Consider the following 15280-nt stretch of genomic DNA (forward strand, 5'->3'; position numbering starts at 1 on the left):
GGAATGCCCTCCCCAGCCCATCCAACACGATCCCACCTGCGTGCCTCTCCTCAGCTGCTGCCCCTTCTGCTGCTCCCAGGTGTTTTTTTGGTCAATCCACGTGTTTGTAACTGGAAGAATAACGGCTGTAATGTTCCAGGGAAGAGGAAGGGCAAAGTGCCTGCTCCTCTTCACTGTGGTTCAGGGTCATTTTTAGCTAAGAGCCATTTCCCATCTTGAAACATCAGCTTTTCACACACATGGCCCCAGGCCAAGCCTCGATTTCTGCTCCAGTGCGTCCTGAAGGTTTTTCTAGCACCTGTGAGGGGTCTGCAGTTTGGAAGAGCATCTGTCAACAGCCTCCTTGGAAATGTCACTGTGTGCCTCCCTGTGCCCCAGCATTCAGGATGGCTCTAATTAACCCCTTTGGCTCCCCAAACTCTGCTGCAGTGAACACGAGCAGGTTTGGGTAAGAACCCGTAGGTTTGGCTAATTGAACTCAAGTTTTCCCCACAGCCCGAGTGTGTGGATTTTGTGCCTCTAATCCAAGAGGAGTGGATTCCTGCCCCATTTTTCCCTGCTGGGGTGTGTTGCTCATGGGCCAGCCACGCAGGGATGTGACTCAGTCTCTTGCTATCCTGGTGAATCAGCGTGGGGAGAAGGAATCAAAAGAAAACCTCCCAACTGGAAAAATGAGCTGTGACTTTTGAGAAAACGTGACTAAGCGGAGATGGTTCCTGGATGTCCTGACAGGGAGAGGCTGGGAGCAGAGGCAGCCTGTGTGTCCAGCAGCAGGCAGGCTTGAAATGCCTGCTTTGAACGTTTTCCATCTAATCAAGGTGCGAATGCATAGGAGGGAGATTCAGCAATAAATTCGGTATTTCATGTAAAAGTGGGACATGTGAGGAGTGGGTTTGCCAGAGGTACAAAAGGATGTTTGCCAGAACAAAGTGTCAGCGGTCAGACTGTCACTGAAAATGCAGAAAATCGAAAAGTGGGGTGGTGGAATCTGCCAGAAATGCCACAGAGAGGCCAGATGGCTGTGGGGTTTTGGGGCTGTGGGACTGTGGGGCTGCAAACAGTCCCAAACCCTCCCAAAACTGGCAAGGGAAAAACATTTTACCATCCTTTGACAAAGCTGTTTGGGTTTGCTGAGGAAATGGCATCACATGGACAGAGGGCAGAGATGGGTGGGATGTTGGGATATTGGGATGTTGGGAAGGAATTCCCAGCTGGGAGGGTGGGCAGGGTGGTGCAGGGTGCCCAGAGCAGCTGTGGCTGCCCCTGGATCCCTGGCAGTGCCCAAGGCCAGGTTGGACATTGGGGTTTGGAGCAGCCTGGGGCAGTGGGAGGTGTCCCTGCCATGGCAGGGTGGCACTGGGTGGAATTTGAGGTCCCTCCCAACCCAAACCATTCCTCGATCTGTAATATTTATCAAAAGCAGAATTGTGCATCTCAAGGGCTCCATTTCCAGCTGAAACCATCACCTCAGCAGGGATCCCACAGGTGTCAGCCCCACGGGGCTGGGGCCTGACAGGGCAGGGGTTTTCCAAGAAACTCTTTAGATAAGGATAAGGGATACCCACTTTTGGTGGATCTGATGGCTTGATATCCCGTGAGAAAGCAGAAAGAGCATGAAGAGCCTGGCTGGGCTGTGCTGCCCCTCCTGCCTTTGGCACTAAAGGGTTACTGGGTAGGATTTGGAGCACTGAATACTGAATTTCTCTCCTTCTTTGAGGGTGCAGACACACCAGTGCCCTGCTGACTGCAGGATCGTCCCAAATCCTGAGTGCAACGTTTTCCCACGTGGCTCTGGCCCCCCAGCACGGGCACTGAGTTTTCTCGGTGGCCTGTAGCTGATTTTAACCTTCCACGTATCCCTTTGCAGACACTGTTCAAAGCTGCGTGGCAAAGCTGTTCTTCAGCTGCGCCCTGAAGGGCCACTACTGCCTGTACAGCAAGTCCAGCTTCACCCTGGTGAGCCAGCAGCCTCCCCTCTGGATCCACATCATGTTCCTGTTCCAGCAGGTGAGGGCCACACGAGCCAGGGCCACCTCTGCGCTGCTCACGTGGCACCTGGACGAGAAGGTTTCACGGTTAAACTCACTGAACACTGAGCTCAGTGAACACAGCTCCAGCTCAGGGTTATTGGAGATCCCTGTGCTCCCTCAGAAACTCCTTCGGTTGGGCTGAGGTGATTTTGTGCTTTATAAGTTTTTATATTTCTGTTCAACAGCCCGAATTCAAACTGGCTGGGGAGATTACAAAAAAAAAAGTGGGACCAAACCATTTTGTTTTTATTCAGGCAAAGCTTCCAGCAAGTCCCAGGTGCCTTGGGAGCAGCCAGGAGCTGGCAGTGGGTTTTAGGGGAGCAGCACCAAGCCCAAGGCTGCAGGAGGAGGTTGGAGGGGCAGAACCCACTGGGGTTTTTTTTACTGCAGAGGTTTGGACTGAGCAGAATTTGTAAATCTGCTCAGTGCTGCTCACCACCGTTCATGTGATTTTCCTGTGTTCAACGTTGTTTCCAAGCTCAGCCCAATATCTGAGAGAGAGACGTGGAATTCCCTAACAGGTTACAAACAGTGTGAAACTAAGAGAGAGCCCTACATTCACACTTGGAGGTGAAACAGGTGGGGTTTGAGTTCAAAGACAATGTTCAGTTTCTTAGCACACCCAGAGCCTTTCCCTGCAGCTCATCCCACCCTAAGGCAGCCCTGGGGACACCCAGGATTTATCCAAAACGTAGCACAGCCAGGGGGGCTGTGGGTGGAACAGCCTGCATTGCTCTGCCCTGTGTGTTTTCCTAGAAACAGAGACTTTTCAAGAACACCAGTCAGTTAATTTAAAAAATATTAATGGAGAGTTCTACTGTGTTTCAAAACCCTTGGATGGAAATTGGGAGCTTATTAGTGCAGGACAGGAGGATTAGGCTGGATGAGTTTGCTCAGACAGAGGAGACAGAAAGTCCATCCAGGAATCCCGTGTTTGAGGGACGTTGCCCTTATTGTGAAATCAAATAGTTATGGTATGGAAAATCAGATTTCTTTGTGCACTCTCATCTTGGCTCCTGCGTGTAAATGCATTCCTTAATTAAAAGATCACGGAGGGGATACAGGAGAGGCACAAATGTTCTCTCAGCCACTGACTTTGTGTTCCTGTACCACCAACTTTGATGCAACAAAGAACTCGGTGCTGGTGAGAACCCAGGAGGTTCAGGGTGGTGGGAGGTTGGATCCTCACTGTCCTGAGGCTCAGGGAGCTCTGGGGGTGACAGCTCCCACCCCACCCAGGTGTGACACTCGCTCCTGTCCTGTGAGTGTCCAGGTGCTGAAAACTCTGTGTTGAGAATGCCCTGTGGAGTTTTCCCTCCTGTATTTCATCCCTCTCTGTCCAGTGCTCACAAACTGCTCGAGGACTGAGACCTGAAGGAGCTCCAAACAAACCCCTGCAGGGCACAGAAGCATCTCCTCCCTCTGGCTGGAAATGCCAGGTTTTTCCAGGGGGTTGCTCCTCACCCAGGGCTCTGTGTGGTTCACAGAGAGCTGCTGAAGTGCTGATAAATGAACGTGTCAGTACAGAACCGAGGCAGTGTGGTGCTCGTTGAAGGGAGATCCTCGGTGAGCCACAGACCCCAGGGACGTGCAATGAGCTTCAAAAACCCCAAAGGAAATGAGATAGTTGATGTTGTATCCGATTGTGAGCCTATTGATCCACCAGAACTCCCTGGGGAGAGCTGGAGCAAGCCCTGGTTATCCTCATAACTCCTGGGTATCATCATCATTCCTGGTTATCCTCATCATTCCTGGGTATCCTCCTAAACCCTGGTTATCCTCATAACCCCTGGTTATCCTCACAACCCTGGTTATCCTCATAACTCCTGGTTATCCTCATCATTCCTGGTTATCTTCACAACCCTGGTTATCCTCACAACCCCTGGTTAGCCTCACAACCCCTGGCTGTCCTCACAACCACATCTCTGTCCCACTGTGAGGACAAGATGCTCCTTGGTGTCAGCGGAGTGAGTGAAAAAACGCCTGAAAGAGTTTCCATCGTTTTCTTCAGAGCCTGTTTGCAGAACCTTTGTCGATACAAAGCAGCTCTGTGCAAGTCCTCAAGGCCCTGTGGGAGAAGACACAGCTCAAGGGGATGCACAGCTTTGAGACTGCCATGATCCAGTCCACGTTCCCACAGCAGAAGGTAAGGGGCTCCTTTCCTCACACGCAAAAAGAGCACAAGGACTTGGCCCTGCATTTTGGAACCTTTGCAACACCACCAGGGAGCCCTTGCTGGGCTTGCAGCAGGTGGGATGCTTTAGAATCCATACAGGGGGAAATTTATCACTTTCCACTGTCCCAGGCTGCTCCAAACCCCCTCCAGGCTGGCCTTGGACATTTCCAGGGACCCAGGGGCACCCTGTGCCAGAGCCTGCCCACCCTCCCAGCCAGGAATCCCTTCCCAGTATCCCCTCCCACCCTGATAAAGCATTTCAGACTCTGCTAGAGCCCAGTGCATAAAACTTGGTCTCAGATACAGCAGAGAGTGGTCTCAGATACAGCAGACAGTGTTGACACTGCATTTGCACCAACACATTTCAAACCATTGAAAATGAAAACTGCTGTCCCACCTAAACCTCTAATTCCATCCCGCCCAAGATGTCCCATCTGAAACACCCCTCAGGGCTGTTTTGTGCTGTGCTGTGGCAGGTCCCCGGGCTCGGCCCGCACCCCATGTCACGGGGACCAGGGATGCTGCACGTGGGGCTCTCCCCAGTCTGGAGCGCTGGACTCAGCTCAGCCGCTGCTCTGGGGTGCTGGGCAGCCCTTGGAAGCTCACCACACTTTGATGGAATTGTTTGTGTGCACATGTGCCATTAGTTACCCCCCATCACTGAAGGGATTGCAGCCCAAAGCTCTTTCCTGTCTCCAGGATTTCAGTGAATGCTCTTTCCAAGCCATTAATCAGCTGCTTGGAAAAGGCCACTGCAGGATTGGAAAACAAATATCTATTTGTTCCTGAGCATCTCCATCCAGCTCAGCTGGATGAAATGAGTTGTCAAACATGATTTTAAAACGCTCTCTCTCAGAATATTGTGGGCACGAAGATGCCTGGTGGAATGAGATTAAATTACCAAGATTTAAAAGCAGAGTTTTGTCAGGAACACCTTCAGAACTCCAGAGGCTTTAGAGCCTTGAGCCTGGAGGTTTCACTTGAGCCCCTGCCAGGCTGTGCTGACCCAAAGTCAGAGCTGGGGCAGTGTGAAGGGTATGGGGGAACAAGGAGCTGGGGCAGAGGTGGTGTGGGGCAGCAGACATCCCATTCCCACCCTGCAGGGCTTGCACGAGCCTGGCTGCACTCAGGTGCAGCACTCCAGCCTGGGGTGGGAGCTCCCCTCGCCCCAGGGCAGCACCTGGGAGCTGGGAAGGGAGATCCTGATCCCTGCTGGGTGGGGATGCAGCAGGGATTGGAGAGGGGAGCTCCAACAGCCCTGAGGCTGAGGGACAGAGGGACAGACGGACACCTGACCTGCTCTTGCTGCTGGATTTACCTTCTGGTGTGGTTCTATTAGCACAGAACCACAGTCTGTCCTGGTTTTGTTTACTACTGAGAACTCCAGTTTGTTTCCAGTGCAATTTCCATTCAGTTCGCTGGGAACGAGGACTAGGACTGCCATAAAGCTTTTCTTTAGCTTTTGCATTTCCCAAAAATTCCTCCTGGAACATTCTCTGCACAACCTAAATCCTTACTTTCCTAAGCTTCTGTCATAATGGGAATTTGTCATCTCAGAAGTTCTTCCCATTGCTAACAGGACTTCAGAAACTGAGAATTATTGGACAAAATTATTGTATATGTTAAGGTTATCCCTCTGCCAGGAAGCAAAATTCTGAGGGTGTGATTGCTTCATTAAGCACAGCACTTTTAATTTTCGATGGCTTGAAATGTGTTGATGCAGCATCAACATTGTCTGCAAGGTTTGAGACCAAGTTTTATGCCCTGGGCTCTAGCAGAGCCAGAAATGCTTCATCAGGGTGGGATGGGATATTGGGAATTAATTCCTGGCCAGCTTGGAGGGGGTTTGGAGCACCCTGGGACAGTGGAAGGTGATAAATTTTTCCCAGTATGGATTCTAAAGCATTTTCCTGGAGAGTAATGCAGGACATCAGTGCTTCACTCCAGGCTGCATTCTGAGGACTATCCCGGGTGTGCAGCCCTGTGCCGATCCCTGGAGCTGCAGGGAGTGCCTGGCTCTCCCACAGCGCCCTGTGCTTCCCTGGGCAGCCTCTCCATGCCGCAGAAAACGTTCATTTATTCCTTCAGCGCGGCTCGAGGCGCGCCAGGAGCAAAGCACTTCCAGATGTGCATCCTCCCAGATTTTCTGGGGTTCTCCAGGGCTCCTTATCAAAGTCCTGCTTGTGCCCTGAGCTGTCCTGGCTCCTCTGTTGCCTCCTGCCGTGGCAGCACCGAGCTGGTGAGTGCTTTACGAGCCCCATGCCATCCCTGAGGTTCCTTTGTTGCTCGGCCTGGCAGGAGCAGAATTGCCATTTCTGAGCCGTGGGTCGCCGTGGGTCGCCGTGGGTCGCTCTGTCCTCCCTCTCCTGTGGGTTCCCGTGGCAGAAGGAAGAGCCACGCCGGCACAGTGGGCTCGCTGAGCTTTTCAGGGTGATGCAGCCAGGGTTTGAGATAAATCCCTGCTCTCCAGTTAGGCTTTTCCCTCCTGGCATCGGCGGCTCCTCGCAGATTCTTTCACGCAGGTCGTTCCAAGTGCAGAGCGGCACGGGCAGATTTCTGCCCTGACATTGCAGCGGGATTTGCTCCCTTTTCCTTCCCCTCATGGCAACCACCACCAGATTTTTTTTCACAGGATGGGGAAACTCCTCGATGTTGTGTGCAGCCTCGTCCCTGTGCCCTGTAATTCTTGCCCAGGCCATGGGCTGATCAAAGTGTGAGACCTCTTGACTGGGGCTCCATTTTGTGTTTGTTTTGTGTTCATTTTGTGTCCATTTTGTGTCCATTTTGGGTCCATTTTGTGACCATTTTGTGTCCATTTTGTCACCATATTGGGACCATTTTGGTTCAACCTTGGGTGTGTCCCTGGCCAGGCTCTTGTCCTGCCCAAGGTGCACCCTAAAGACCTTTCAATAAATCTCTACTTTATTCTCCAGCTCTGTCCAGTCTCTGTTCCAGCTCAGCCTTCCCAAGGCTTCAGGAGCAGCAGTGCTCCTTCAGCTCCTGAGTTGGTTTCTCTCCTCCCGCCCCAGGACCTGGAGAATGTTCAGATGCAGCTGGAGGAGGTGAGGTTCTTCGATTTATTTGGCTACAGCGAGGAGGCAGGAGCCTGGCAGTGCTTCATGTGCAACAACCCCGAGAAGGCAACAGGTACCCCGGGCCCTGCACGAGTGCAGCTCACTGGTCATGGCGAGGAAAGGGGAAACCAAACTTTCCAGTGGCTCTTTTCATTGGAATCCTCCATTAAACCCCTCTTAGGTGAGGGACTCGCCCAAACCTGGTTTGGTGTGTGCTCAGGGGGACACAAGCCCAAATCTGCACCATCACCGACCCCTGGGGCGTGGGAGGGCTCTGCAGCTATCCTCCGGTGTCCAGACAAAGGATTGCATCAGGGTGCCACAAGTCAGGGGATGCTGGCACAGAAACAGCCCCTGGGTCCCGCTTTCCTCGCTCTCGGAATGATTTGCTTTGGTATCATTTATTGGTATATCATTTATATGATCTCACATCTCCTTAGGGACACGGTGATTACGTCTTATAAAAGCACAATACTCCAGCTGTATTGGAAAAGAGGGTGAGTGGAAAATAGGAGAAGGCAGCCTTTCTCCCAGGTGTCATCTCCTGGTGCCCTGCCTCTGAAGCTTGCTGGCACCCCTCAGTGCCCTGACAGGCAGAGAACGTTTTGTTCTCGGATGCCTTCTGCCACTCCGTCAAAGTCTGACCAAGCCCGGCCAAGAATTTTCACTCTTTTGGCCAAGTGTTTGAATAATTGGCTGTTTCAGCGATTTATTTTAACAGTTAGTGTCTCCTCAGACTGCATCCAGCCCGGATTTAGGAAGTCTTGCAGGAGTGGCCCAGCTGCTGCTTCAGGCCAGGCTGCCCCTGCTCATTCCGGGGGTGTTTGAGCTTCTTCTCCTTCCACACCTCCTGTGGGACTCCAGGACCAGAGGAGAAATCCTGCTTTAGCTAAAACTTCATCTCCACTGCGCTCTCAGTGTGGTTTCCCCATCACACCAGGGATGTCAAGCTGAGGAACACAAGCCTCTTGCTTAAAATGTCAAGAGCCGAATGAAGTAACTTTGGTCTGAATTTCCAAAGACATTTAAGCAGCCCAGCCTTGCCTCACTCCTGCTCTCCTGGCTTTTTCCTTTTCATTGTCCTTTTCATTGCTCTCTTTGTCTCAGTTTAAAAGAATTTTTGTGAGGGAGGCTCGTTGTGAGTATCGTGATTTGCTTCTGAGCCCCAAAGGCCTTCAGAAAACTGAGAAAGTAAATCCCTTCAGTGGGTCACGTGAAAGCTGAGGAAAGGAGCGTGGAAGAGGGAGCTCAGTGGAATAAAAACTTGCAGGGGGTGACAGCTCCAGCTTTGTACCGGTGCTGCAGAGCTGTGGCAGCTGGGAAGGGTCGTGGCAGGGTGGGGGACGCTGCAGGGTCTCTCTGGGCCCGTAAGATCTGACACAGGAAAGCATTTGGAGGTCTCCTCGGATTGGTAAGGAATTTAAAGGCTGTGAAACATCTTTTGTTTTCATTCCAGAGTGGGAAAGACCCTTTGAAATCTGAAATACTTTTGAGAGGCAAGAAAGCAATTTCTTCCTCTCGGCAATGCTGTTTAGCAACCCAGCTCCTGTTGAAGAAGGAATTCAGAGGCAAAATTCTTTTTCTATTATTGTCTGCTGGCTTGGGCTCGTGTGGGGTTTTGTGGCATTTTTTGGATGCCGTGTTGCAAGATGCCATTTATCCTTCAGACTTGGGCAAACTCTGCCTTAAACCCTGGCCTTGCCTCGGGATGGAATTCCAGAGGAGCTGTGGCTGCCCCTGGATCCCTGGCAGTGCCCAAGGCCAGGCTGGACAATGGCAGAACCCTGGGATGGTGGAAAGGGTGGGATGAGATGATATTTGAGATCCTTTTCAGCCCAAACCATTCCGTGTTCCCGTGATCAGTGACTCCTGTTTGGCTGTAGCTGGGAGGGATTCTGGAGCTGGAAGCTGATCCTGTGTGGAAAGAACCAGTAAAGCCGAAGCAGAGTGGTTGATGCACCCACAGTGACAATCAGAGAAAGTTTGACTCCTCACGCATTCTTCTGCTTCCAAAGCATGTCTTGCACAACCAGGCTTTTCCAGAAGCGCTGTTCAATCACCCTGGACTGGCTTTTCCTGCCACTGGGGAGGAGCACTCCCACAAATCCTGCTGGTGCGCTCACAGGCACGGAGGTGCCCTCGCTGGGAGGGAGGAGCGCCGGCTCACGGCGTGGTGTGTTCCCAGCGGGGCCATTCCAGCACAGCCACGAGGCACCTGGAATGCTGGACAAGGAGAGGATTGCTCCTGTCGGGACAGCCTGGCTCTCGGGAGCCTCGTTCCAACACAGCCCCCGGCACTGAGAGCTTGGCTTCACCAGCGCTTGCACGAAGCGTTCCACAAATCCGCTGGAGAGCCGGCCAGGGAACTGCAGCTCCTTCCCCTCTGGAAGCTCCCAGACATGGCAGGGATCCCTGCGGGCTGCACAGGAGCTGTGGGATTCGGGAAAAGCTGAGGCACTTTGTGAATTCCTCTGGAAAACTGCAATTCCCTGGGGAAGCCTACGCCGCTTTAACTTGGGAATACTTTTATCCTCCTCCTGCAGTGCCAGAGAAACTGGAGCCCAGCTCCAGTGCTCTACTGGGAAATCATAAAAAGTGGCATCCAGCCACGTGTTCTTTCCGGATTTTCAGCAAAAACCCAAAGGGGTGATTAATGGGAGAGAGCGAATCCATATTCCCCGAGGTTAATTGCATTTTATCTGCCACACATTCCATTCTTTCAAGTTCACAGGGGTTTATTATCACTGAGATCATTCATGGATTCTTGCGGAGGATTTTATGTTTCATCAAATTCAAGATTTAAAGCTTAGGGTTTTCTCTGTTTCAAGTTCATCTTGGAAGAGTTTGGAGGGTTTTTATTTGGTACCCAAACTACTTAGAGCTGGATGTGTTGTAGTTCTGCAAAGAAAGCAAGGTGGGAAATAGAAAATTCCAGCAGACACACCAACAGGAACTACTCAGGGTTAAATTGGAGTCAGTGTGTCTATATTAAGACAATTTAAAGAAAAAAAATAGATCTTTCAAGACCTTTGGATACTTCATGACCTTTTCATACTGAAAGAGGAGAGATTTAGGCGGGATATAGGACAGGAATTGTTCCCTGTGAGTGAAAGCTTTTCCACCATGAGGCTATCAAGCACTGGAACATCTTGCCCAGAGATGTTGTGGAGATTTTTCCAGTCCCACGTGGATAAATCCATGAGCAGCCCAGCGGTGACCCCATGGGTGACCTTGCCTGGAGCAGGAGGTTGGAGGAGAGACCCCTCGAGCTCTCTTCCAGCTGAGTTATTCTGGGATTCTGTGAAGCCAACCGCAAGGAAAATAAGCAGAAGGACTTAGAAAAATATTGGAAAAGAGCTTTATTCTTATCTTGCATGAATCTCTCTCTCCTAATCAGCCCCTCAGACACGCTGGCATCGGATTCATTACAGCCACTTTGGCAGCTGCCGTCAGAATTCCCTTGGGCTTCTCTGTGGATCCACAGGAGAAGTCCTCTGGTAGCATTGCCTAAAGCCACTGGCTCCCTAAAGAGAGATCAACATTTCTTAGCAAATCCTGGGTTTGGAAGATTTTGGCCATAAAAATTCACTTTGGGCCAAGACTGCACATTCACTTCCCATCTCACGTTGTGCTCCTGACCACAAACCCTCCCGGTATCATCCAGCCCCTGAGCCCTTGGTGCTTTACCCCTCTTGGTTTGGTTGAATCACGTTCCTGCTGCTCTGGAATGGGATTGAAGATGTTCCTGTGGAACCAGGAGCCAGGCAGGGAACAATTTCTAACAAAATTGCCAAGTTTTTAGTAAGGGGGACGCTAAAATGTGGTTCTGTCCCACCACAGAGCGTGTGGGGAGAGGGCGCAGCCCCAGCCCAGCCTCCTGGGAAATGCTTCCCCTTTTGCAGTGACAGCATTTCTACAGGGAGAGAGCGAGCCTCTGCTTCACCCTGGCCCAGGCCAGGCTGGGTGCTGTGATGGTGCTGGCACAGAAATACCCAGAGGAGCTGTGGGCTCAGGGCTGCAGGGGCGGCGTGGAGCAGAGCACGGCGCGCTCCTGCCGTGGAAATCGCAGCTGCAGCTCCCCCCCGGCACTGAGGCTTTGCCAAGCCCCTTCTCATTCATCCATCTCCTTCCAGGCGCTCCCTATCTGCACAGACAGAAATATTTATGGTCTTTCCTGAGGAAATTGCTCGAGTCCACGCTGCACCCCCCGCCAGCCTCGCTGCCAAGGAAAACAACGGCGGGGGAAGGACACGTCCTTTACCCACAGCTGATGCCTTGTCCTGGCGCTGCTTTGCCCTCTTCCAGACACGGGCTGGGTGCCCAAAAAGCCTTTGGCACTCCCTTGGGTGGCACTCGGGCGCCCTGCTCGCCTCCATCCTCGGCAGCCTTTGGGCTCAGGAGCCACAGAGGGCAGCAAAGGCTCACAAGGAAAAGCGGTGCTGGATGGCTCTGGGGGCTGGGGGGTGGGAGAGCGGCCAGCCAGGGATCACTGCCCCTCTGACAGATGCTGGGATGGGCTCCAAGGCAAACATCCCATCCAAAAACATCCCTCCTCAGTCTGCCCGTGCCTTGCGCTGCCCTCCGGTCTATCTGCTCCTTCGTGTCCCGGCCATCGATGTAAAGATAGAAGAGAAAGGAGAAAGGGACCCCTAGGAGATACCAGGGCTTTAAACTGCCAGAGAGCAGGGATGGGTGGGATACTGGGAAGGAATTCCACCCTCTGAGGGTGGGCAGGCCCTGGCACAGGGGGTCCAGGGAAGCTGTGGCTGCCCCTGGATCCCTGGCAGTGCCCAAGGCCAGAAATAGTAATTGCATTTGGATGGGCTGAGGAGCAGCTGGGAGGTGGGGAGAAGTTTGGGATGGCTGAGGGAGCAGGAAAAGAGATGGAGGGTCTGAGCTGTCAGCTCCATCTGCTCGGCCTCCCCAGCAGGACACGGCGAGGGCGGAGCTGTGTGTGCGAGGTGAGAGCCGAATGCCGGAGGTTGGGAAGAGGAGGAAGGCAGAACCACCTTCCTGCAGCGCGGCACGAGCCTTGGGCGGGGGAAGAGGGAGGGCAGGACTGACCCTGACCCTGGCCGTGCGTTGCCCTCCCCAGGCGTGAACCAGGACGGGCAGCCCCTGATGGAGGGCAAGCTGAAGGAGAAGCAGGTCCGCTGGAAGTTCATCAAGAGGTGGAAAACGCGTTACTTCACCCTGGCTGGCAACCAGCTGCTGTTCCGCAAGGGCAAATCCGTGAGTGGCCGAGCGCCCGCCGCGCTCCCCCCTTCCCTGCCCCACAGCCGCTGCCAGGGGCTGCCACCCCTCCCTCTGCCCAGGGCAGCAGGACAAGTCACACCAAGAGTAAGTCAGCAAGCATTGCCCGAAAGCGAGGACACAGAAACTCGTGTCTTCTAAGTAAGACAAATAGCCAAGATCAAGCAGAAATAGCCTACAGCTTGACACGTGAGAGCAGAACAATCACCATCACAGGCACGCTGAACACTGGTGCAGACATAACAGTCATTTCCTATGGCTTTCAACCCAAAGAATAGAACTTAACAACAACGTCAAAATCTCAAAAATTGAAAGATCCACATTATACATGCAAAGTAAAAGCCCAATTATCATTATGAGACCAGAAGGAAAGGCAACAATCATCCCTCCCTTCATCAAACAGAAACCCATCACAATATAAGAGGGATGTCCTGTCACACTCACAAAGTGCATGGCAGGGACAGCAAGGGCAGCCAGTGCTGCACAGGTGCTGCCAGTGCTGCACAGGAGCTGCCAGTGCTGCACAGGAGCAGCCAGTGCTGCACAGGAGCTGCCAGTGCTGCACAGGAGCAGCCAGTGCTGCACAGGAGCTGCCACTGCTGGGTCACCAATTTTCAGGGGGCATAAAATTCCCCTGCCATGGGCAGGGACACCTTCCACCACCCCAGGCTGCCCCAAGCCCTGCCCAAGCTGGCCTGGGACGCTTGCAAGAGCCCTCAGGTGTTTTGAGGTTCCTCAGCAGGTGACCTGTGCCTTGTCCCCTGTGTCCCAGAAGGACGACCCCGACGAGTGCCCCATCGAGCTGAGCAAGGTGCAGAGCGTCAAAGTGGTGGCGAAGAAGCGGCGGGACCGGAGCCTGCCCCGCGCCTTCGAGATCTTCACGGACAGCAGGACCTACGTGTTCAAGGCCAAGGACGAGAAGAACGCCGAGGAGTGGCTGCAGTGCCTCAACGTGGCCGTGGCGCAGGCGCGCGAGCGCCAGAGCCGAGAGGCCACCACCTACCTGTGAGTCTGGGGACATCACCTACCTGTGAGTCTGGGGACATCACCACAAACCCCACCTGTGACCCTGGGGACATCGCCTACCTGTGAGTCTGGGGACATCACCTACCTGTGAGTCTGGGGACAAACCCCACCTGTGACCCTGGGGACATCGCCTACCTGTGACCCTGGGGACAAACCCCACCTGTGACCCTGGGGACATCGCCTACCTGTGAGTCTGGGGACAAACCCCACCTGTGACCCTGGGGACATCGCCTACCTGTGAGTCTGGGGACAAACCCCACCTGTGACCCTGGGGACATCACCTGTGACCCTGGGGATAAACCCCACCTGTGACCCTGGGGACACCACCTACCTGTGAGCCTGGGGACATCACCTACCTGTGACCCTGGGGACATCACCTACCTGTGAGCCTGGGGACATCACCACAAACCCCACCTGTGACCCTGGGGACATCACCTACCTGTGAGCCTGGGGACATCACCTACCTGTGACCCTGGGGACATCAGCCACCTGTGACCCTGGGGACAAATCCCACCTGTAACCCTGGGGACATCACCTCCCTTTGACCCTGGGGACAAACCCCACCTGTGACCCTGGGGACATCACCTACTTGTGACCCTGGGGACAAACCCCACCTGTGACCCTGGGGACACCACCTACCTGTGACCCTGGGGACACCAAACTGTGCCCGTGTGGCACCAGGGGACACCCACCAGGCCACCCCCAGGCCCTGTGGGAAGCCAGAGCCAGAGGGCTGCTGGGACAATGACACCTCCAGGGCCGCGGTGCCACCGTGGGCGCGCGCCCTGGCACGGGGACACTGCCCGCTGCAGCAGCACCAGGTCCCTGAGCCTTCCCTGGAAAAAAATCCAGGGTTTTTTCCTTCAGCCTGATGTCCTGAAAGCCCGGGGATGTGGTGAGAAACCCAAGCCCTCGGCATGAGGTGCACCAGGGCTCTGACACTGCCAAGAGAGTTCCAGGAGGGAGGACTTTCTGCTTTCCTCAATCGACTTGATGTAAAAAAGTTAATTTTCCATATTTAATCCTGGTGGACTTTGTCCTTTTGTTGTTTATGTGCTGCTTTCAGGTTTAAATTGGGAAATTCGAAAGATTTTGTACAGCTGGAAAATAATTTTAAATATTTAAGTGATTTGATTTCCCTTCTTTTTCCTGCTTTTGCTCTACTTTGTAACTGAATGTAATTTTAAAAAAAAATTTTTAAATTATCTTCTCCATTCTATAACTTTTCAAAATTTCTGCAAATCTGGAAAATTCCCACTTTGTTTGATTTTTTTTTTTTTTTTTTTTTTTTTTTTTTTTTTTTTTTTTTTTTTTTTTTTTTTGTTACTTTGCAATGATTCTAAAGTGGAGCAAATGCTGTAGAAGAGACTGAAAGGAAAAGAGGGGGGCAAAAAAAAAAGAAAAAAAAAAGAATGGGCAGTCTGCAAGTGAAGAAACGAGATTCAAAGCTGAGTAAAAAATAAAATTTGAAATTTTCCAACCTGGCAAAACCTATCTTTGGCAAAAAAAATGTTGCCAGAAATGTGGAAAAATGAGGAAAAAATGCTTTTTCCGGTACCTTGCACTCGGTGGATGCGGGGCTGGAGCAGGGATGATCCCGACCCCGGCCTTACCCCAGTCTGGCTGTGGAGTGTGTGAGGAGGAGGAGGATGTGGACAAGGAGTGGAGAGAGTGGGACCGGCCCTGCTGCAGTTCCATGGTGGGCTCCCATGCCTTCTGTG

General features: G+C 52.7%; 1 protein-coding gene across 1 annotated transcript in view; it reads left to right on the forward strand.

The window, feature by feature from the left end:
- The window catches only part of VEPH1 (ventricular zone expressed PH domain containing 1), a 60506-nt gene extending 45815 nt beyond the window's left edge, over positions 1–14691 (forward strand). Inside the window, exons 12-16 of the mRNA XM_058421941.1 lie at positions 1868–2007; positions 4042–4176; positions 7236–7353; positions 12376–12512; positions 13306–14691. Coding sequence (XP_058277924.1) covers positions 1868–2007; positions 4042–4176; positions 7236–7353; positions 12376–12512; positions 13306–13542 — 767 coding nt within the window. The 3' untranslated portion in view covers positions 13543–14691. The remainder of the gene's footprint in view (positions 1–1867; positions 2008–4041; positions 4177–7235; positions 7354–12375; positions 12513–13305) is intronic.
- The last annotated feature ends 589 nt before the right edge of the window (positions 14692–15280 follow it).

Source organism: Hirundo rustica, chromosome 10 (genome assembly GCF_015227805.2).
Source record: "Hirundo rustica isolate bHirRus1 chromosome 10, bHirRus1.pri.v3, whole genome shotgun sequence".
NCBI classification, from domain to species: domain Eukaryota; kingdom Metazoa; phylum Chordata; class Aves; order Passeriformes; family Hirundinidae; genus Hirundo; species Hirundo rustica.